This window comes from Alternaria infectoria (genome assembly GCF_024043175.1).
Source record: "Alternaria infectoria strain BMP 0036 chromosome Unknown scaffold_19, whole genome shotgun sequence".
Lineage (NCBI taxonomy): Eukaryota > Fungi > Ascomycota > Dothideomycetes > Pleosporales > Pleosporaceae > Alternaria > Alternaria infectoria.
The window spans coordinates 471837-492424 of NW_026250708.1; the positions used below are offsets into that span (position 1 = coordinate 471837).

Below are 20588 nucleotides of genomic sequence, written 5' to 3' on the forward strand. Positions count from 1 at the left end.
GCGCGCACTCGCCCTCCCTACATAGTAACCACAGCTCTGCCCGCCCAAGACGGACCGTGAACCACCAATCTCCGGCATGATACTGGCGATTGCGCATACATCGAGATAACATGGAGGCCGACGACGCTCAACTCTACCAATTCAGCACCCCTCAGCAGAGCAACTCGTTCAAGCGCGCGCGGCGCAGTCTACAAAGCTCCACGCCCTTGAGCAGCGTGACCGAGAGTGTCACTTCTTCCCCCCGTCACTCTGGCCAGAACCAGTTGGCACCTCAGCTCTTTGACCATGTCAATGCGCTGAAGCATCTTGATGACCAGCAGATCCTCCAGCTACTTTCCGTTGCGCGCAATGGAGGTCAGTCAACGTTCAGCCCTGGCGGCGCGTTGTATGCTCACGCGTATCCAGATGGTATGCGTCGGTCGGGCGCCGACCGATCGTCCATGTCGACCGTCGGGAGCCGCGCGTCATCATACCTGAGTGTACCATCCAGCAGAGTACCCAGCATGCTCTCGGACCCGCGCTCGTCCATCGCGTCTACCGACTCGTCCTTTACACACTACAGTGCCGCATCCTCGCGCCTGTCGACCGCATCATCTCGTCTCTCCACAATCTCTACCACATCGACGCCCGCGCCCAAGAACTTTGCCTGCACATTTTGCGACAAGGCTCTCAAGTCGAAGCCATACTGGAAGTCGCACGAGGAGGAGTTCCACGAGCAGCGACTTACCTGGAGATGTCCCGACTGCGAGCAGATCTTCCATGCTGGCAAGCGCTTCCGTGAGCATCACACCAAGCTACACGTACGTCAGCATTACCCTTCATCTAGATTCAAGGCTAACAATTTACAGGGCTGTGAACACTGCAAGCAACCGAGGGAAAGCGGTCAACCCACGAGCAGGAAAGCATCGCCATGCGTCAAGAAGTACGAGATCGTCATGCACGACAAGGACGCCTGGGGTTGTGGTTTCTGCGCTTCTCTTCTAACCACCTGGGAAGAAAGATGCGAACACATCGCTCTTCACTTTGAAGAGAAGGGCGGATCCAAGTGGAACTTCACCAACGTCATCCTCGGTCTGCTGAAGCAACCCGAACTCGCCAGCGCATGGAACCAAATGATGCTCGATCGCCATGGCGACGAATCAAACTGGCCGTCGCTGGCGTGGGAGTCTAAAAAGTGCAACCGCTTACGGTATAAGCTCGAGACCAAATGGGATACACGCGTTTTCGACATTGAGAAGTTGGTGCAGGACACCTACGACTTGGCCGAAATCGAGGTGAAGGACGTCGTCGAACCCACGACTGAACTCACGCCCGAAGCTCCGGAGTCCCTCGACAACAGCCAAGGCGAAATCGTGGAGTTCAAGTTGGAGTCGAATGACTTCATGACGGACAACAGGTTGCATAGCTCCCACGGCCTACCGTCCGATAACAGGCTCCACAGCTCGCACGGTCTGCCGTCTGAGCATATGATGATGGACATTGACTCTGTGGAGCCCCCACAGATGCATCATCAAGATATGCAACAATCACAATGGCCGGTCAGCCAGGACATGCACCACAGCATGAGCGCGGCAACCGCCATGGGTGGCTTCGGTGCTTTCGATACCACCATGACGTCGATGCCAACGGACTTTTCGCAACCGATGGCGCAAAGCTTTCAGCCACAGCAGCAAAGCTGGCCAAACGCCGGCTTCGCTTCGACTCCCGACCTGCTCAGCTACCAACAACCAGCGCCATACATGGACTACCAGCAACCCAAGGAGATGGTCTCTGTACCCACATCGCAGTACTCCAACTTTGCGCACTACCCCCGCCAAAGCCTCCCACCAAACTTCTTGCAGCAGCAACAGCAGCAGCACCAACAACAACAACAGCAACAGGCGCCCAGCACGCCAACTTCTCGTCGCTACGTCCCCAGACTAATTAATATTTCGAACAACTCGAGCCACCGTGGCGTTCAACTCGAACAGCCACCGCCGCCACCACCCAAAGACGAGCACCAAAACCGCTTCTCCCGTCTCATCATGAGACGGCGCCCAAGCAACATCTCCCAGCACAGCATCGTCTCGCACCGCGATATGGGCGGAACCTGGGGCGACGATTCTAACTGGGGATAACTCTGTTTCAGCACTCTCTCCACCGCGCATACACGCACATAATACCACCTTTTGCACCCTCGGCTGGTCCGACCACGCACACTCTCCTTAGAAACAAACAAATAAAGCACCGCAACAGGTGACTCCGAACCTCGCTATTCGTCCCTGGGTCCTGGCTCCGCCCTGCACCCCTCGACGAAGCGAGCTACACGACACCTCAACGGAGATAGTACCCACACAAGCAGCTTCATCAGCGCTTGCCACTTGTTTTTCCTTTATCATTTCCTTTCTCCTTACGTATACAACAGTGTTTCCAGCGGGATGGGATGAGGATATACCCATATATGCAGCGACTTGCCTTTTTTCCCACCCTGTTTGTTGTCGCTGTTTCGCCGCAACATAGTTTAGTGTCTTTGTTGAGAGTTTCAACTATCTTTGCTTGCATGCACATGCACCTAATACCCCCGCACCTCTTTTTTCATGTTGCCATTTGGTTGCGACGCGATTGATGTAATGACGGGGTTTGGAATGAAATATCTAGGATAGGGAAGGAAGAATGGGATGGACAGGGCAGATACCATATAGAGTTACTTCAATGTGCTTGTTAACTTGTTTCATACGTTGACTTTTGACTGGCTGGGTGATGTTTCGTGTTACTACTGTGCTTCATACGTTGAATTTTGAAAGGGTTGGTGATGCCGTCTCATGGCACTGTGGAAGAGACATAACGTTGCAATAGTTGATGTCAATGTAAGGGTATCGATTGTATTCTGCAGGTCTTACATTTAGTGCCTCTGTATGCTATGCCGCCCATGTAAACTCCACGATCCGCTCTCCTATACCGCACGTCCACCCATGTACCCCTGCATAGACTCGTGCTGCTCAGAAACGCAGCGGAAGCACAACCAATTCTTTTCGTGGAAGAGATGGCCGGCCAGCTTTTCATCCGCAAATGTGGTAGCTGCGTTCTTGACCTTGGTGTTAAGAGAAAGATAACTTGTTCCACGAGCAAGGCCATTTCCGAAATTAGCCAGATCGATAACCATTGACGCGTGCTTCTTTCGCTGAGATACTGGCACCTTGAAGGCGCATAGCACCCTCTCGATCTGCGCCTGGAGGATGGCAGGCTGAGCTTTCAAAAGCCCAGAGATGCGCAAAGTCCCGTGCTTCAGCTGATCGAAGACGACATGGGACGTCCCCGGAGCAAAGTCCTTCTTGAGGGACCTCACGATCTGGATCGTGGACTTGCGCTTTGGCGCCACGACCTTGTCGCCCTCGGGGTCGTTCTTGTTGCGGGAATCAGAGGTCGAAGCCTGCGTTGTAGGCTTCACGGGCTCTTGAGGCATGGCGGTTAACTTGCTTGAAGCTGATGTCTCCGCCCGGCTTGCTTCAGCCTCCTCCACCAGTCGATCAACCTTGGCTTGTAGGCGGCTCATGGCCCCCATCAACTCCTCGACTTTCGCATCAGCCTTGATACGCGCAGCCCTCTCCTCTTCCAGAATGCTCAAGATCATCTTCAGCTGACTCTTGTTGGGAGAGGGCGCCAGATCAGTCTGAGTGGATGTGGACTTCGATGGGACGGAGTCTAGAGAGACCGCCAGTGACGAAACGATCTTGGGAGGGGAACCATCTTTGCTGATGAAACTTGGTGATGATGGTGAGGGAGTCGAAGTGTGTCGTAATCTCTTCTCCTTTGGCTCGGCCGACAAGCTAGGCTCTAGTGTTGAAGGAGCTGTGAATGATGTTGCAGAAGCACCAAAGTCGAAGATAAGCTTTGGTGCTGGGGCCGGGGACATCATCTTCGCAGATGCGGTATCAGGAATTGGGTTTGCAGCAAGACCGCCAGGCGCCAATCCGTCATTAGGCTTCCTGGAGCGCAACCCTTTTTTCAGAGGTGCCAGCTTCCTTTCTGGTCCTTTGGCTTCAATGGACGGGAAAGGCTTGTCTGCAGGCTTCGTCTCCGTATCAAACTTGCTGAAGATGGACGCACCATCGGGTCCGACAAAGGGGTTCGCTGCCGCTGATACCGTTGGAAAGCTCATGGCTATGCCAGGCAGCTGGGTCATGGAAGCGCCGTCAGGTGGCGAGACGACAACCTCGGGAATGTTGTTATCTTTCTGGACAGATTCTACAGTGATAGCTTCTAAGGCAAGGTTCGTCTGAGGTGGCAGCGGACGAGCGGGAGTGGTGTTGGGTGTAATGCCTTCCGGGTACTTTGTAGCGTCCCTTAGTAGCTCTGAGAACTCTCGCCACTCGCCGGGAAGATCGTCACGAATTATCTCGAGCCTCTCAATGAGATCTGAACACACTTGGTGATAGTCTGTTATATCCGTCCTATTTTCCCATGTTGACTTCTCGAGTCCCCTGACATATGCACGGAGAGCCTCGTCAGACAGGATGAGCGTCGGCTCGGGACAGTCGCTGGGGACCTTGTTGCGACACTCGATCACGAGATCAACTATTTTCCGCGCATAGTTCTGGCGATCTTTTGCTTGACTGGCTCTGTCGCTCATGGTGTATGTCGGGGTAAAGGTCGGCTGTCTGGTAGCGTCAGGTAAAGGTGGATCGTTTGGTATAGTTGAGGTAAAGGTAGACTGTTTGGTGTCGTGAGTCCGAATTTCTGCACTTGAGGTGGAAAGGATGGGTTATTAAAGAAGGAGAGCTGTACCGTGCAATTATATAGTATAACGCGGGGCTGTGACCTCGAAGTGAATTGGAGTATTTACGCCTTGGCGCTGAGTCGTTGCGCTGCACAATAGCAGATGCTGGTATTGTCGCTGAAGCTCAAAGGTGTCGCAGAGTGCGCTATTAGAGGCAGTGTCGAGCAGTATTACTGGTGAAGGTGGACTTGTGAGAGATTGACGAGACTTGTTGCTGGACGCAGCGGGGGTTGCGGTGATTTGGAAAGAGGGAAGTTTGAGCGCGGGCGGGGAATACAGAAACGCAAGTGCGAGTAACTACTAGCGCTATCAAAAAGCGCACAGGCTATGCGGTATACGTGAGCAGAAACGGGTGGAGCGCGTGACGGGCATTGGCCAAGACGCGTTTGCGCCGAAGGCCTTTCACTACGTCTAACGCAAACCACAGATCTTCCGACTGAGCATTCTGGCTCCTGAATGAGACCGTGACGCCGAATACCAGCAATATCTATTGGGTCTGTACGAGTATTCGGAGTGACACCGACTTTTGAGGCATTCACTGCTAAGAGTTTGTCCATCAGTGTTGTTTGTCGGTGACGCAATGAGCCTCGAAAGCGCAGAATGCGACAAATATTTGGAGAAACTCCGCGTGCGTTTCTTGACTGGGAGATATATCCGCAAGTAATACCAGATCTGCTCTTTCTAGTGATGTGAACGTAGTTGCTTACATGCCATATGTACGGACCTCCAGGAGCCTGGGGACAACAGAGGAAAATGGTGCAATGCCATTGAGAAGATGAGAAAACATTTCCCATACATGGAAACAAACATCGAGAGATATCCGAGTACAAGGTTCTTGGATCTTCTACCGAAAGCTCTGTTGTGTTATCTCGTCCTTCATGGTGGGCGTTTGTGTTGGGACGTTAATATGCACGTTGTAGTAGCGTGAGTGATGATCTAGACACATCAGCGTTCGATGCGTGTGCAGAATCAAATGGAGAGGCCAGGCATTCATGTATGCGACGCGATGGTGAAGAGGAAGGGAAGAAAGGGCTGGCTTTGAGGTTGGACCAGGCTGGCCCCACTTCGGACGGACCGCTCCGACATGAGCCCGCCAATCGCCCAGGCCACGGAGCGTCTGGCGTCCTTCAGTTGCCAGGCTAGGGTGAGGTGTTCGCTTGTAGATGACTTGGTGGTTGCTCATTCTGAGTAATAATCGCCCTGTGCGACATTTGCATGCGTGAACTGCGGCGCACGACGTTTAAACTCGCAAGGTCCTGCCTGGATGATGACACCACGGCAGGATTGGTCAATTCGGCTTGCACGTACACTTGGGGTAAGATCGAGTCAGATCGCGTGCAGGTAATCTGCGTGCCGTTGATGACAGCGGGAGCGATGCGAATAGCGCACTTGTTCGAACTCATTTCCGAGTGCAGAGAGCATAAGTTTTCATAGCGAATGATCGGCATTCACCGGAGTCGTTCCGGCATCACTAGTATATCATTCATTCACACTTCCCGATTTCAATAGCTTTGGTGCCCTGGTGGCGGCCATCAGCACTAAATATGTGGCTAGATCGTTCCATGCTACAAGAGATTGTCGTAAGCGCACACCATATCCTCTAGCTCGTGCTTTCTCCCGAGCAGGTACGCACGATATAAGCAGGTCGACGAACAGCGAAGGCAGAACCAGAATCTGCGAAAGTAGCAATATTAGCGAGGCTATTCCAATCCGAGTCTCACATGCGATGAGAACTCGCAAGATCGACTTACGCAGCAAACATTGACAGTCCATACGACCATCTCATGAGCTCGCAACCGTACAGGTTCTCCTTCCATGCCTCCGCACACCCGCGTTCGAGATACCAAGGCCGGAGACTGATATGCTCTGGATCCGAAAGGTCGCCCGAGTTTTGGATCGAGGCACTATACATCCACAGCCCCGCCAGTATGATATCGTACAACGCGTTGACCGTGATCGTAGAGTGGAAGTCGAGAGTTTGCTTGCTGAAAGACATGATTGAGAAGCGGACGAGCCACATGAACAGGGTTATGATGGCAATGCATAGGTTGCATAATGTACAGCTGGTTGAAGTATTAGACCTTCAAATGGCTGCTGTATTGAGGAGGTGGGAGGATACCTTTCATCCCATATCAATGGTATGGGTGGTGATTTGCGATAGTTCGCATAGTCGTATACACGTTGGATAGGATCGGAGTTCCAGCCTTTGGTGCCGCCTTCTTTCCATAGTATGCTGCGGAAGCGATCGGGGTATGCAGTCGCAAAGAGAGATACGAGCGCGATGGCTAAGATGAGATCAAATAACGTGGCAGTGAGAAAGATCAGATAGGGATTGCGGAGCATGGTGAGCGGTATAACGATTGACGAGCGACCAAGCCCGACTGCCAGTTTCACTGAACGACATAGGAGCCGTGCAATGGGATTGTTATGTCGACTCAGTGATTGATTTGACAGAGAACGTGCGCTAGCGCGATGTCAGCTCAGTTGTGGTTGTCTCAGGTGCTCAGCGCCACCCCATTCAAGGAAAAAATGGAACACCCTGGAGCTTACATGGACGCTACGCCTCCATATGTGCTCATCGTTGGTCTAATGTAGGCCCTAGGCCTGTTCGGTTTTGTATAAGGTGAGCGCGTCGTGACAGCGGCAAGATTAGGAAGAGAGACATCGAGTCTCCGTCGATCGTCAAGCCTATCAGCACCGAATACAGGCAGCGATGTGGAGTGAGCTACAGTTACAGCAATGCCTTAGCCTGTTCTCTTTGCATTAGCTTGTTATCCAGTAGGGAAGAATGCCAAGCAAAGTTGCGCAAATGGCCTCATTCCGACCCTCGAGAAGACACACCTAAACTAATGCCAACATGATGTTGCGCAATTAATGCGATTGAAAAGGTGCGCCCATATGCGCCTATTCCCATGTACCACCTCTTCTCTTGTGTGAGTGGAATGGCTTGCCACATGCACTGACACAACGTGTATGTCGAGTGGGAAACGAGAGCATCATCAGATCCTGCAGTGTATCGCAAAGCAAGTTGGTCGTGTATGCTCATTACATTATGCATGCGCGCATAGATTCTGCGCTTGTCTAAGCCATGGTGATTAATGCTCACCAGCTCTCCTGTCTTGCGACTAATCATCTAACTCTTACTTTGCTCTTCAAGCTCTCTTAAGTCTTATCAACCCCATCTATGATCCTCACGGGCCTTGCCGTAATCGCTACCTCGGTACTTTTCTAACGGACAGCATCGTCATCTGCGTTTCCTCACATCGTTTCCCTTAGTAATGCCCCTTCCGTCGGAAGCTCACTGCTTGAGAGCTGAGCCGACCATGAGTGTGAGTTGAGTGTAGTAGCTGGCTCATCGAGTCTTCTCTGCAGGTGCATACCTCCTAACGGCTCTTCATAATCGGGATCTTTTGGCAGATACCACATCGCGAGTCCAGCTTGGTATAGTGGAGGCAGCGTGCCGAGGCGAAGATTGGGCTCGGGGGCCATGATGGCTTGGGCGTTCGTGGGAGGATGGTGTTGGTGGCTTGAGGCGTGTGGGCCAAGGATCCATCCGTGGATCACGTTCCGGTAGTGTGACTGTGACGTCAGATGCGCGTCCTCCCGCAGCGGCACGACTGTGCCACATGGACGTCGAGGACAAGTGCGCGCATGTCCGAAGTGACACTTCCCTCCCACGTCGTACAATGAAGCACCGCACGTTTTCCAAGAAGCCACCGTCCTATGCGCCTGCTTCATGCATCGCTGTGGGCTAGCCATCTCGACTCTGCGTCCCAACAACACACTCATAACCGATCAAGGTTATACTCTTTCGTAACTTTGATTTCGTTCAGCCCCAATGAGCCCAGTCTCTCCGAAGGAGCCGATTCATTGCTCAGCGTGACGAAGGCAGCCGCCTGCGGTTTGATGCCTGGCATCCATTGCGAAGGAGGTGCGTTGAGATTTGATGTCGACGAGCCGTTGCTCTGTGTGCGGAACTTCATCCGGCGGAGACCGATACCGCCATCCTCAGTCGGGAGTGGAGGAGTTCGGCGCCACGAAGGAAGTGAACGGACGTTGGGAACGCAACAGCAGACGATACCGACAGCGACCTCGATTGGGGAAAAGCAGATACGCCACCACGACGCACCGATCGGATCATCATTGACGTTGCCGAAGACGTCGATCGCGCAGTCGATACGGAGGACTGCTAGGATAGTACAACTGTGTGGTGTCAGCAAGAGCTATTTGGAGCGAGCGCTTAGCTTCACGTACAAGCATCCAAGGAGGAACAAGACCATCACCCACGCCTTCTTCTTGCCTGAGAGATCTGCTGCTGCTATGGCAGGTATCGGGGCAAAGAGGATGACACTGTTGAAGAAGACGTGCAGCGATCCAATGATGATGCACGACTTCTTGCTCTGCAGCTTGCACTCCCCCGGTGGATGGCACATGCTGATCCAACCCGCGAGCGACCAGATGTACCAGATCGCGATGAGCGCCATAGACGCATAGCAAGCGATGCGAGCAAAAACTCTCTTCTCGTACAGGCGTAGGTAGGATTTCGCAAACGCTACCTGCACCGTTGCAACCGATGTGGCCCAACAGATATCCAGTGCGAATTGTATCTTGAAAGCCTGTTAGCCAACTCTCAAGAAGCCTCCAGCTAAACATACCCGCAGCCAGAAACGCTCCACAACGTCAAAGTTCTTCGTCGGGTCCGCCTGAATCTCATAGCTCGTAAGCCCTTCTCCGCCGAGGAACACCAGCACGTAAACTAGCGTAACCACGACAAAGCTCATAGCCTACGACTGTTAGCATGGTACCGCCGTCAGCATTCCATCGTCTTACCAGAGCAGCCAGCATCAGCGCATCTTCGTTGATCGTGTTGACCCGTCTGACACTCCTCGTGTACCATCTCGCCGCCACCGCTGCCGCAGCCACCGCAAGGCATAGTGTAGGCGCAATCAACAACGCAAGCTGCTTGCCATTGACAATGTCGAAACGATCCGATTGCTTCCCCGCCATGATCAATACTATCCAGCTCTTCTTCACTTCACCGCATACCGAGCGCACATCAAAGCCAAAGTCGTCGAAAGAGAGGGGCGTAACTGGAACCAGGATTAAAATGCCCCGAGCGGAGCGAGTGAACGTAGATAAAGCCAAAGAGGCGATCCTCCCAATTGCCTGGTCCAGAGCACAGAGCTGTCATGCACTATGCTCGTTGAGTCCGCCGTCTTCAACGCCTATCTCGCGTCACCCAGGGTGCCTCAGCCGTGCGGCCCATGCGACAAGTGTACTTGTAGTGTTGGCCTTTCGGGAAGCAAGACCTAGTCAGGGAGCGCGGCGGGGCTCATGCTGTGCGCCGCTGATTTGTCGCACATCTGACGGTCCGACGCGGAACACGGCTAACCTGCATGCATCCCTGCCAGCCATATACCTGTGACCCAATGAAAGCTACCACACCAGCAGGCCCTCCGTTCATGGGGGCTTGCGCTTCCGGGGCACTGATGCGGCTAGCATGAGCTATTGCAGACAAAAAGCAATATAGCAAGCTGGCAATCCTTTGCCGTATTCTGGTAGGTTTCGTGATGATAGTTTCACTTCCCTCGAGGCGATCGGCTAGCAAAAGAAAAGTAACTCAACGCTATGGGCGATCCGCGCATATGTCTGCATCACGACGTGCGGGGTTGCCGAAGCTGAACACCCCCGAGGCGACGGTTGGCTTCCCCTATCGATCACGCAGCCCCCATGCTCATCACCGCGAACTGAAACAAGCCCGCCGCGTCGGCCGTTCTTCGTCGCGTGGTCTGCCAGGTCATGGTTCCGGCACAAGCGAGGTGGCGCCCTTCTATCGTGACCTAGAACACAAACTCCACCTACCAACAAGCCTAACAAGATTGTAACTTTGCTTCTCGAGATTCCCGGCACACGTTGAGACAGCATTCATGCCTGCTATATACTCTAATCTTCTTTCTCAACAGTCGTGCCGTCTCGCTCAACACTACACATATTAAAGGACGCCGCCCTCTCTTTTTCCTTTCCATAGCGGCCCGATCGGTCCTCCGAAATAAATCTCCGACATGACACCGCAAATGCACACGCGTGCAACGGGAGAGTTACCGCAAAGATGTATTCTAGAATTAGCTAAGAGATAAACCCGCATCTGGGGTATATCTCGCTCCGATCATACGATCCTGCAGCTCTTTCGGCCTAAAATCCTAGAGGTGACGTCGCAGGTTGTATATTGGATGAAGTCATCGGGCTAAGGTTCGGGCAGTAATGCGGTCGTCTGCGTGTCATATGCAGGGCAATAGGAGGGAGAGAGGTGGTGTCACGTGGGGTAGGCTTATCTGGTGCTGTCACATGTGATTGGGGACGGCAGAGAACGGGTGAGTGAGTGAGAGACAATGCATTCGGAACTACAGAAACCATACGGTACGACCATGCGCGGAGGCATTCGCAACCGTGAAAACCGATAGACGCCGACGCCAAACCTATCCCAGGAGGTATTCAGTGACCTCTGACCCAGCCCATGCAAACTTCATAATGGTGCGCGTCAACCTTCAAGACCCCAACACCCAAAAAACCCAAACGCCAAAACCACCCCAGGAGGTCGTCGCTTTCTTCTGCATCGGTGCAGTGAAATGCTAGTACTCAGAAAGGAGGTTCTATCCACCCCCAATACTCCCTGCTCGCCTCCTCCTCCCTCTCCACCCTCTCCCTCTCCATCTCTTCCTGTGCCCATGTTGGGAACAGTACTGTCCTACACATAGGACAAGTGTTGCACCTCTCAAACCAAGTCATGATGCAGTTGGTGCCGAAAACGTGTCCGCAGGCGTTTAGCTTTGACACTGGTTGCTCTTCATTGGTGTGGTGGCTGTGAAGAGGCTTTGTGGATTTGAGCCAACTTGACTTGAAGACAATTGTGTTGGCTGGGTGTTGTAAGGCCAGTTCAAGGACTTCCTTGTCGGCGGCGGTGAGCTTGGTGGCCGAGGGGTTCTCGCAGGCCAAGTCTTTGGTGCAGATGCTGCACGTGTCTTGTTCGCTGGCGGGCAGGAGGTAAGGAGACATACCCGCAGCGATGAAGTCGGCCTTGCAGGCGTAGACAGGTGTGGTTGAAGACATGTTTGTTTGTAGTGTGGTGAGGTTGTGTTGGTAGGTGTGGTGGTAGTGTTGGTAATAGTGTTGGTAATAGTGTTTGAAGATAGTTGGGATGGAATGGTAAAACTTTCTTCGGATTTTGGACTTTGGATGTGATGGATGATGAAGAAAGGATAATGGAGAGAAGAGAGGGACAGAGCACTATTTATTGAGTTGGAAGCGTTTTTGTGACTCACACAGCACGTTGGTACTGAGTTAATTATTGAGTTGGAAAGCTATCTGCGACTCACGCTGCCCGTGGGTAATGAGTGGGTTTGCTGACCTTGGAGACCTCAGGAGTGGTGGTTACGTACTATCCGGAGCGCACGATCGCGCATTGTTCGCCGGAGCGCCATGCCGAACCTTAGATTTTCAGATAGCTGTGACTCAAGTCCATTGAAGGGCCTATGAAAAAAAGTCGTACTCATCACATGCCACGGAAGCCTAGAAGTCTCCACTGCGCTGAGGTTTCGCGGACTTTCGATTCGATACCAATGTGGGCTGCGGAAGTTCTGTTCGCTTCCTTCCATAGACGAGGTGCGGGTAAAAGTTCCGCATCAACGATGAACCAGATCTATTAGAATTACACCCACACTATAGCTCCTCAAACTTCTTGTCCCGTGCTGTGCTCAAGGCAGCAGTAGCACCAAATGCGATTCGACCCACATCATCTGTGGGTTTCTCGTCCCCGACGAACCCAGGGCACGCAGAAACAGTCTGCTTCCACTGCTTGTCCCCTTCGGCAGCGCTCAGAATATCAGCATGTGCCGTACCAGCCTTGACCACGAATTCTGCACCCAACCAAGGCATGAATGGCCTCATCCAAAAGGCGTACAGGGCAAGCACTAGTAATCCGAGAAGGTGAAGGCCGAGGAAAACGGACCCGGTGATGACCCCCCAAAGCGCGATATATGTCTTCTTGGTTGGAACGCCCGTATCGACATATACATTCCGCGATTGGTCGAATCCTCCCCATCTGTGGAATTGGCTCGGGTTCAGCCACTCCTTGTTGGCGAGGAAAGCGGCCACAGTGAACGCCCTACTTGCAGAACGTTCCGAATCAAAGAATGCAGCTAGTTGTCTCACGCGGCCAAGGACGTCGACTTCGGACTGGTAGTCGTAGTCGCGGAGGCACGGGCCCCCTATGGCAAAGTTGAGAGGCATATTCCCGAGGCAGTTGTTGCCGAAATTTCTGAACCATACTTCATCATCGACCTCAGGCCGATCTACAAGGAAGGCGGATGGATTTGAAACTCTTCTCTCGATGAAAGAGCCTTCGCCGAATAGTGCCAGTCCAATAGCAGTCAGCGGACCGATGTGATTTCCAATGGGTTGTCTCACATTTCCTGCGTATGTTTCGTTGGTTGCTCGTTTCTCATCTCGACTGGATCCGCTGGTTGAAGAGCCTCTAGCGCTGTCCAAGGATAGCTCATGGAGTAACGGCCCGGCGCGATTGCCGTTCTTGGTATTAGGAAGTTCGAAGTAGCCTAACGTCGAACGGGCGGTGATTTTCCACATAACAGGAGTGCGTAACGTTGAAGGCACCGAAATTGCGAGGAAAAGATCCTCGGTAATGTCCTGCCGGTTGTACGTAGCTTGCCAAGGCGTGCCAGAGATATTGGCGGGTATGCAAGCTATTATATCGAACTCCCGGTATCCCGTCTCTCCTCCACGGTATTGTGCGAAAAATACATCTTCTCTGTCGCGAACGCATTCGGTTGGCCACTCAGCGTCTGTCATGTTCCGGTATTCAATTGTGGTATTGAGGCGCGGTGCGTACTGAGGGTCAACATAGACACCGGTGCTGAAGTCCAAGGGAACGGGTGAGAACCAGGCATCTAAGCTCATCTCATCAAGTTGATAAAGACTCCTCGAGAAGCGGTTACAATTGGTGGCCACACTGAATGTATCGTAACACATGTCATTATCCAGTCCATCCTTCTGTTCATCGATCCAGAGGTAAGGCTCATGTTCTCTTTCCGCGCGCGATTCTAGAATGCTACGGAGTCGAACAACTGCTGTGTTTATGTCATTGTCGGTGCTGCTGATTAGAGCAGGTATATCAGCGACCCTAATCAGACCGGACTGTGTGCTGCGAGTTGGTATTCGTGTCGGAGTAACCTGGATAAACGTTGTCTGCAGAATCGGGAAGACAGCACCTGTATTCGAGTCAACACCGGCTTCCTGCCAAGATCTGGGCATGACTCACCCACTAAGGTCAATGCAAAGGCGAAGTACAATGGAAGACTTCCAACTTTAGACCACCTAGCCCACATTCTTGGGCTGATCCAGCCTTGATCTGCAAGCGCCATAGTCTGACGCAGATTCAACTTCGTTCTCGAGCTGCCAGCCTGGATATAGGCAGCGAAGGCTATAGAGCATATCGCTGAAGTGATGGGAATGGTGAGTAGGGCGACTACCGATTGCAGGATCTGTGCAGCCCTAAGGATCCTCTCGTGTTTAGCCAAGAGACGAGCTACATCTTTAAAGTAGTCTTGATTATCCGTATAGCTTAACTTGCTTCCAATCGGCCGGCTGCTCGCGACACAAAGAACGATCCAGGTAAATAGGGCGAGTGTAGCGTAAAAGATGAAGACCATCAGCGGCCAGAACGAAGTGTGGAGGGTCCTGACGATGGGCTCGCGAACGGTCATGGAAGACGCTCTCGACAGCCTCGACGTGTACATGGGCTCGTGAGTAGTTTCCGGGACCTTTGGTGCACTCGCATTTGCTTGTCTGGTCTCCTCGCTGACGCTGTGCATCTCATGCGACTCCCGTTGCTCCATGTTTGGTGTGATCGATCCGCCGGTAGGGAAGATGGGGAGTCAAGATTCCCGCTGTAAGGGATGTAGCGTAGATTTAATAAAGCATGCGGATGTTATCGTCTGACAGCGCGTAACTTGACTGCGCCGTCTTGGCTCTTGTCTTGGCGTGCAGTTTGTATTGAAGTTGGGGGCTAAGAGCGGGTGTCGGCACGAGGGAATGTGATCCTCCACCATCGTCGCACAGGGGCTCCAGAGGGAGGCATACTTGTACACCAAACGCAGTGCCAAACCCTTGTGAACCTATTCAAAGGCCAGCCCACAGATTAGTCAATGAGACATCATGGCGCAAATTCGAAGAGGGTCGTCCAACGCGTACACTTTTCGCGGCAAGTGCTGGTGTCTTATTTCCACCTCAGCCTTACAGGGCTGACTTCAGGCCTCCCACCACACCGGTAAAGGGTCCAGGCGAGGTTAGACGTCGTATAACCGACATACGACTCATTTCTTCGCGACCACTACTACGCCACGCACAACTCCGGTCCGCCCCCACCAGCCGAACATGGTTTTCGCGACACCAAAGCGACCTAAGCCTAATCCTAACATCTTGAGCCTGTCGTCTTGCTCTTTCAGGAATGCCGCCAGTGGCGCGAACACATGTTCTGAGATGTCAGTGATGGTGATGGCTTCAGGGTTGTATCCTATCTGCTCCAGCCTCTCGCGGTACCCCTGTGGTGTGGTGAAGTTCGCCCAGGGCGCACCCATGAGGGTAGTGAGAAGGCGAAGCGTCGTTCTCTGGGCCCATGTAGCGGTAGGAGAGAGACAAAGATCAAAACCCATCCAGCTTGCTTCTAGCTCTGAGTGGGCGTACTCAATGATGGGCCAGCGTGAGGGGGCGAAGTGATATGCTGTGTCTAGTGCCAACACCCAACGCTCGTCTGTGTCGTCCTTCGCATGCTGCAACTTTGTTTGCAGCTGTTTGTCCCAGGACTTGGGTTTCGACGCGTCGGCACAGAGGAGGGATATCGTGGGGGTTCCACCATCTTCCATCTCAGGAGATGCCGCCTTCGTCTCATTCTTCTTGAGCTCGTCAACTCGCTCCGAGGCGTATCGAGCCTGCACAGCATCTTTCGTGATGCCAATGTAATGTTGGTATGTGGCGCAGCAATCTCTTTCATCCCACCAGTCTTTGTCGCACGCTCGAATAGGTTCCTTGCACATGAGATAGATGGTTTGGTCCCCGCATCCGAAGCCCAGATCCACCAAGGCTCTTCTCCGTGCTGCTGGGCCTTTGTCGCTTGAAAGGCCAGCCTCAGCAAGGATTACGTTCAGCATGTCTCGACAGGCTTCGCTTAGTGTCGTTGAAGTGGTGGCGTTCTTCCAATACCCCATGTTCATCCACATGGCTGTGGGAAGCTGCAGATGTAGCCGCCCATGTTGCAGCCCGTAAACTGAAGCCTTGTCTTCTTGAAGCCCCCGCGCTCTCATCATCAGCCAAAACAGTAGGGTCGCAATCCCTGCGCCTAGTATCTGCGTAGCGAACATTTGTTTGGCGTGTGGTCGTGATTGGTGCGACGCAGAGTCGGGTGCTTGTGGGATTTCGCGGGAAGCTTCAACGATGCAATGACGCTAGCCGTTTCTGGCGAAATGTCTGACGAGACGCCATATGACGCGCACAACAGGAAGTCGCATCCTAGACCCGTCAATGCCGAATACTTTGACTTTCGTTCAAACAATCTTGGATCGCCTACATCACTTCCTGAGTCCTAGCATGCTAATGGGCATGTTGTCTTGCCCGGGTATCTACTCTATTGGATTACCTGCAAGGCTACGAAAGGACCAAAGGCAAGAGGATGCTCCATGCGTCACAATCCGGGTCCGAATGCGCTCGACTTCATGAATCACTGATGCCTCCAGGGCACCGCGACGTCGAACGCATCAGCCACTCGCATGGCCGAGACAACGCAGCCTTCCAGGAGGACCATACCGTCCCAACACCAGCCGCCCACGAGCCAAACATTGTCCTCGCCATTCCTCCACTGTGGCACTGACTTGTCATCTGTGTCGAAGTTCGAGCGCTTATCAAATATGGCATTGACGATGCGCTGGCTCTCCGGGCTGCGAAGAACGCGCGTGAACCGGCTCCGCTGAGCAACGCATTTCTCATCGAGAGGAGTGCATGGGCAAGTGGTTACTACGACGCCACATGGTTGGACATGATGTGATTCGGTCGTGTGCGTACCGGAGGTTGCTGTATTGAGGTGGATGAGCTGCGCGCCTTTCTTGTCGACGTGCCTGGCGTCGCTACCGTGGAGGACTGCCCAATCCGTGTGAACGACACTTTCTACGACTGCAGTTGGTATGCGCTGCATGTGGTGTTGCAGAGGTCTGAAGATACGGCCGACGACATCTGGGGCGACGGCTAGAATAACCTTGTCAAAGAATTCCGTTTTCTGAGCGTCTGACCCGCCCTGAGACCAGGTTATCCGAACGCCCTTTTCGGAGGGCTCTACCGCTGTTACAGTGGCCTCGAGAGTAACATCGATACCCTTGACCAGGCGGTCTTGTACCCCTCCTACGCCATCTGATACAGTATAGTGTGGTGCGCCGTGGCTCCTCCGCTTGTACTCGATGATATCGCTGGCAGGGAATGCGAGTAGCGACTCGTGTGGACAGGTGGATACGCTCGATAAGAGGGGGAGGAGGTAGTAGGTAACGAAGTAGGTTGGGCAATATGTGCGGTCCAGGTACTGCTGCATAGTCTCGCCTCGTCTAGGCTCGAAGAAGAAACAACAGAGCGCGAACCACGAGTAGGCAAGCGTCAAATATAGCCATTGCATCAGGTACGAGGTCCTGCTAACTCTGCTCGGTCGGGACGCCATCTGGTGGAGGTTCGATGCATGTGTAAAATACGACGTGTCGCGGCGGCCAGTCGCTAAGGCCTCGGGGCTCGCATCGCGGCATTTCGCGAATTCGAAGAGGAAGGGCTGGGAGTTGTAATCGATGCGCAGGTAGTCGTACAGGGCCTTGAGGTTGTTGTAGTAGCCGCCCGCAAACGCGCGCATGGGCAGGTCCACGCGGGTGGAGGCGTCGGTGGCTGCATCGGGGATGGAGATGGAGGCGGCGTCTAGGGAGAGCGTTCTGCCCTAGAATTACTTTTGTGAGTACAGTCGCAGATAGAGTGGGTGTTAGGCGGCCTACCGACTCGAAGACCCTGACGGCATATCGCTGGCGGACATCGTGGAACAACAGGTTCGCGCTAACCAGTCCCGCCAGGCCAGAGCCTATTATTGCGACCTTCTCGCGTGGCTGCTCCATGCTGAGGTAGTCGTGGACGTCAGCGGTGTGGAGCTATGGTGTTGATATTTAGGGCATGACGTGCAAATCGTCGCATGTCCTCGGCTGCTGGCCCGCAGCAGTCTCAGAACAGGCATCGTCCGTCTCTACCCAATTTGATAGCAAACATCAATTGGCGACGGCATCGTCGCCGGGGCTAGGCTCAAATCGAGCAAAGTGCATGGAGCAACATGTGCCCGTCGGAGTCGCGCGTCCTGTCTTGATGTCATCCTTTAGATTGAGCGTCTTGATTGGTTGAGGGAATATCACCGACGCGTCCCTTGCATGCGACATCCAGCAGTGGCCACACGAGATGTAACTCTAGACTCTAGAACATCACTTTCCTGTAGACGTTGTAGATATCGTTTTTTTGATTGATCGTGGAAATGGCAGGCACCGACAAGCTTCCTGCGATGCGAGTCGCCGTCATTGGGGCTGGGTACGCCACCCTCTCAACAAAAATCATCACATGCTAACACGGCGGAAGTCCCGGCGGACTGACGACTCTTAAGACACTGCTTGAGGCATCGACACCTGATCGGCCGATAGAGGCTGTTTTGTTCGAGGCGTAGGCATACTCCACTCAGCCCCGAGCGGGTTTACCACCACACGACCTAACACACTCCAGCGAAGACAATATCGGAGGCACATTTCACTACCGTGCTTATGAAAACGCCGAGCTGGTATCTTCAAAGCAATTGACCACCTTCTCCGACCACCGCTTCCCCGTGTCAGCACCAGACCACATTTCGCTCCCACAATATGTCGGCTACTTGCAGGACTATGTGGACAAATTTGACCTACAGCCGCTCATGAAGATGGGCTGCAGAGTTAACAAGATCGAGCCTATATCGAAGTCGACTGATCGGAAGTGGAAGCACCGCGTCAGATACGTCGACAAGAATAGCGATGGGGAGGAGCGCACTTTCGACTGTTCACACGTCGCTGTCTGTACTGGACTGCACGTCGAGCCCAACATTCCCAATATCCCTGGCATCGAGAATGTCAAAGGAGAAGCTTTCCACTCTTCACAGTACAAGAAGCGAGCACAGCTGACAGGCAAAGATGTGCTCATCATGGGCTGTGGAGAGACTGCCATGGGTACACTATACGAGGACATGGAGACGGATACACGCTAACGTTTGTAGACATCGCTTACGAAGCCATGAAGGGTGACGCCAACTCAGTCACCATGTGCTTCAGAACGGGCTTCCTTTCTTTCCCAAAGGCTCTCTCACGTTTCAAGGTCTTCGGCAAGCAGTTCAAAGGAGGTCTGCCTATCGACGGTCTCATCACCAACCTCTTCGAGACAGCCTACGTGCATCGCGCGATAGCTGCGAGTCGATTCCGATGGTTTGTATCAGACTTTGTCATCAAGCGTGTGTTATGGTTCTTGACTGGCACACAGGCGGGCATGAAGTGAGCTTCCATCTAATCATAGCGAATGGGCACATGCTAAACCAATACAGTCAACACGTCGGCGCCTTACCACACGACAGACTAGGCAGAGCTTTCGTCTTCCTAAACAAGAGCAGCAAAGCGATGCCATATCTGAACCGACCCTACAAAGAGAGCCACCCGCTCGCTTTCCTCGGCAACGGCTACGTAGACCCACCCGAAGACGCACAGTCGAAGAAATGGGTAGACACATGCACATTCCCGGAGCGCATAGACGAGACCGGGAGAGTAATATTCGAGAAGCGCCCCGATCGTAAAGACTGGAGACGCATGAAGGACACAGAGGTACGACCCAATTGCGTAGTCTATTGCACCGGCTACAAGCAATCCTTCTACTTCCTCGACCCATCATACCCCACAGCAGCCGATGCCACCATTCGCAACATCGTCTCGCCCGCAGATCCTAGCATATCCTTCATCGGCTTTGTGCGACCTGGTGTTGGCGCCATCCCTCCCATTGCTGAACAACAGGCCATGTGGTGGACAGCGCTCATCACCAATCAAATGGCCATGCCTACCGATCCTCCGCACTACCATCTCTTGGCCAAAGAGACCTCGCGCATCAAGTACGGTGTTGATCACAGCGCGTACATGAGTACGCTTGCGAAAGACTTTGGTGGCGCTCCTGGGTTGCGCGAACTTTACATGGCGCACGGCTTGAAGGTGCTCCTGGTCTACTGCTTTGGAGCAAGCTTCGTTACGTTTTACAGGCTCGTCGGGCCTTTCAAGAGCGATGTTGCTCCTAGCATCACGAAGACTGAGTTGGCAGAGACTATTCTGCGCAGAGGCATTCTCGGCAATTTGTTCTTCGGGGTAAGCAACAACCAAGCGCATTTTTGTAGTCTGTGTACTTACTAACGTCTTCGCAGGTGATACCAATGCTCTTCTACGGGTTGATCAACTCCACGGCCTGGATGCTCGAGATGGTGGGTCTTATTCCGGAGGAGAAGCCGGTCGTTTGAGAATGGCGTGGCATTTTAGTCATTGCAATTCATCTCGTTGGCATGAAGATAGCAGAATTTATCAGAGGGGGGGGAGATATTCGGTAACGCTGGTTCACCAGGCTGTTAAGTAGTCGTCTCCATATACCATGGGTGTGTAAAGAGACGACCACTTAACAGCCTGGCGAACCAGCGTTACCGAATATCTCCGCC

The 20588-nt window shown here is 53.2% G+C and overlaps 8 protein-coding genes across 8 annotated transcripts; 2 read left to right on the forward strand and 6 right to left on the reverse strand.

The window, feature by feature from the left end:
• Window positions 1–110: 110 nt before the first annotated feature.
• J4E92_008923 (uncharacterized protein) lies at window positions 111–2117 on the forward strand (the record flags this gene model as incomplete). The annotated part of the gene is made up of 2 exons (XM_051500272.1): window positions 111–800; window positions 849–2117. The coding sequence occupies 2 exons, from the start codon at window positions 111–113 to the stop codon at window positions 2115–2117; spliced, it is 1959 nt and encodes a 652-aa protein (XP_051349660.1).
• An 815-nt stretch (window positions 2118–2932) lies between these two features.
• J4E92_008924 (uncharacterized protein) lies at window positions 2933–4609 on the reverse strand (the record flags this gene model as incomplete). The annotated part of the gene is made up of 1 exon (XM_051500273.1): window positions 2933–4609. One exon carries the CDS (start codon window positions 4607–4609, stop codon window positions 2933–2935), a length of 1677 nt encoding a protein of 558 aa, XP_051349661.1.
• Window positions 4610–8541: 3932 nt separating this feature from the next.
• Window positions 8542–9763, reverse strand: J4E92_008925 (uncharacterized protein; the record flags this gene model as incomplete). The annotated part of the gene is made up of 4 exons (XM_051500274.1): window positions 8542–8959; window positions 9011–9363; window positions 9412–9540; window positions 9587–9763. 4 exons carry the CDS (start codon window positions 9761–9763, stop codon window positions 8542–8544), a joined length of 1077 nt encoding a protein of 358 aa, XP_051349662.1.
• Window positions 9764–11392: 1629 nt separating this feature from the next.
• J4E92_008926 (uncharacterized protein) lies at window positions 11393–11863 on the reverse strand (the record flags this gene model as incomplete). Its single annotated transcript, XM_051500275.1, has 2 exons — window positions 11393–11751; window positions 11812–11863. 2 exons carry the CDS (start codon window positions 11861–11863, stop codon window positions 11393–11395), a joined length of 411 nt encoding a protein of 136 aa, XP_051349663.1.
• A 609-nt stretch (window positions 11864–12472) lies between these two features.
• Window positions 12473–13618, reverse strand: J4E92_008927 (uncharacterized protein; the record flags this gene model as incomplete). Its single annotated transcript, XM_051500276.1, has 1 exon — window positions 12473–13618. The coding sequence occupies one exon, from the start codon at window positions 13616–13618 to the stop codon at window positions 12473–12475; it is 1146 nt and encodes a 381-aa protein (XP_051349664.1).
• Window positions 13619–15141: 1523 nt separating this feature from the next.
• J4E92_008928 (uncharacterized protein) lies at window positions 15142–16044 on the reverse strand (the record flags this gene model as incomplete). The annotated part of the gene is made up of 1 exon (XM_051500277.1): window positions 15142–16044. The coding sequence occupies one exon, from the start codon at window positions 16042–16044 to the stop codon at window positions 15142–15144; it is 903 nt and encodes a 300-aa protein (XP_051349665.1).
• A 497-nt stretch (window positions 16045–16541) lies between these two features.
• On the reverse strand, window positions 16542–17958 carry J4E92_008929 (uncharacterized protein; the record flags this gene model as incomplete). The annotated part of the gene is made up of 2 exons (XM_051500278.1): window positions 16542–17786; window positions 17842–17958. 2 exons carry the CDS (start codon window positions 17956–17958, stop codon window positions 16542–16544), a joined length of 1362 nt encoding a protein of 453 aa, XP_051349666.1.
• A 404-nt stretch (window positions 17959–18362) lies between these two features.
• J4E92_008930 (uncharacterized protein) lies at window positions 18363–20396 on the forward strand (the record flags this gene model as incomplete). Its single annotated transcript, XM_051500279.1, has 6 exons — window positions 18363–18415; window positions 18464–18544; window positions 18605–19077; window positions 19125–19395; window positions 19446–20247; window positions 20304–20396. 6 exons carry the CDS (start codon window positions 18363–18365, stop codon window positions 20394–20396), a joined length of 1773 nt encoding a protein of 590 aa, XP_051349667.1.
• Window positions 20397–20588: the final 192 nt, after the last annotated feature.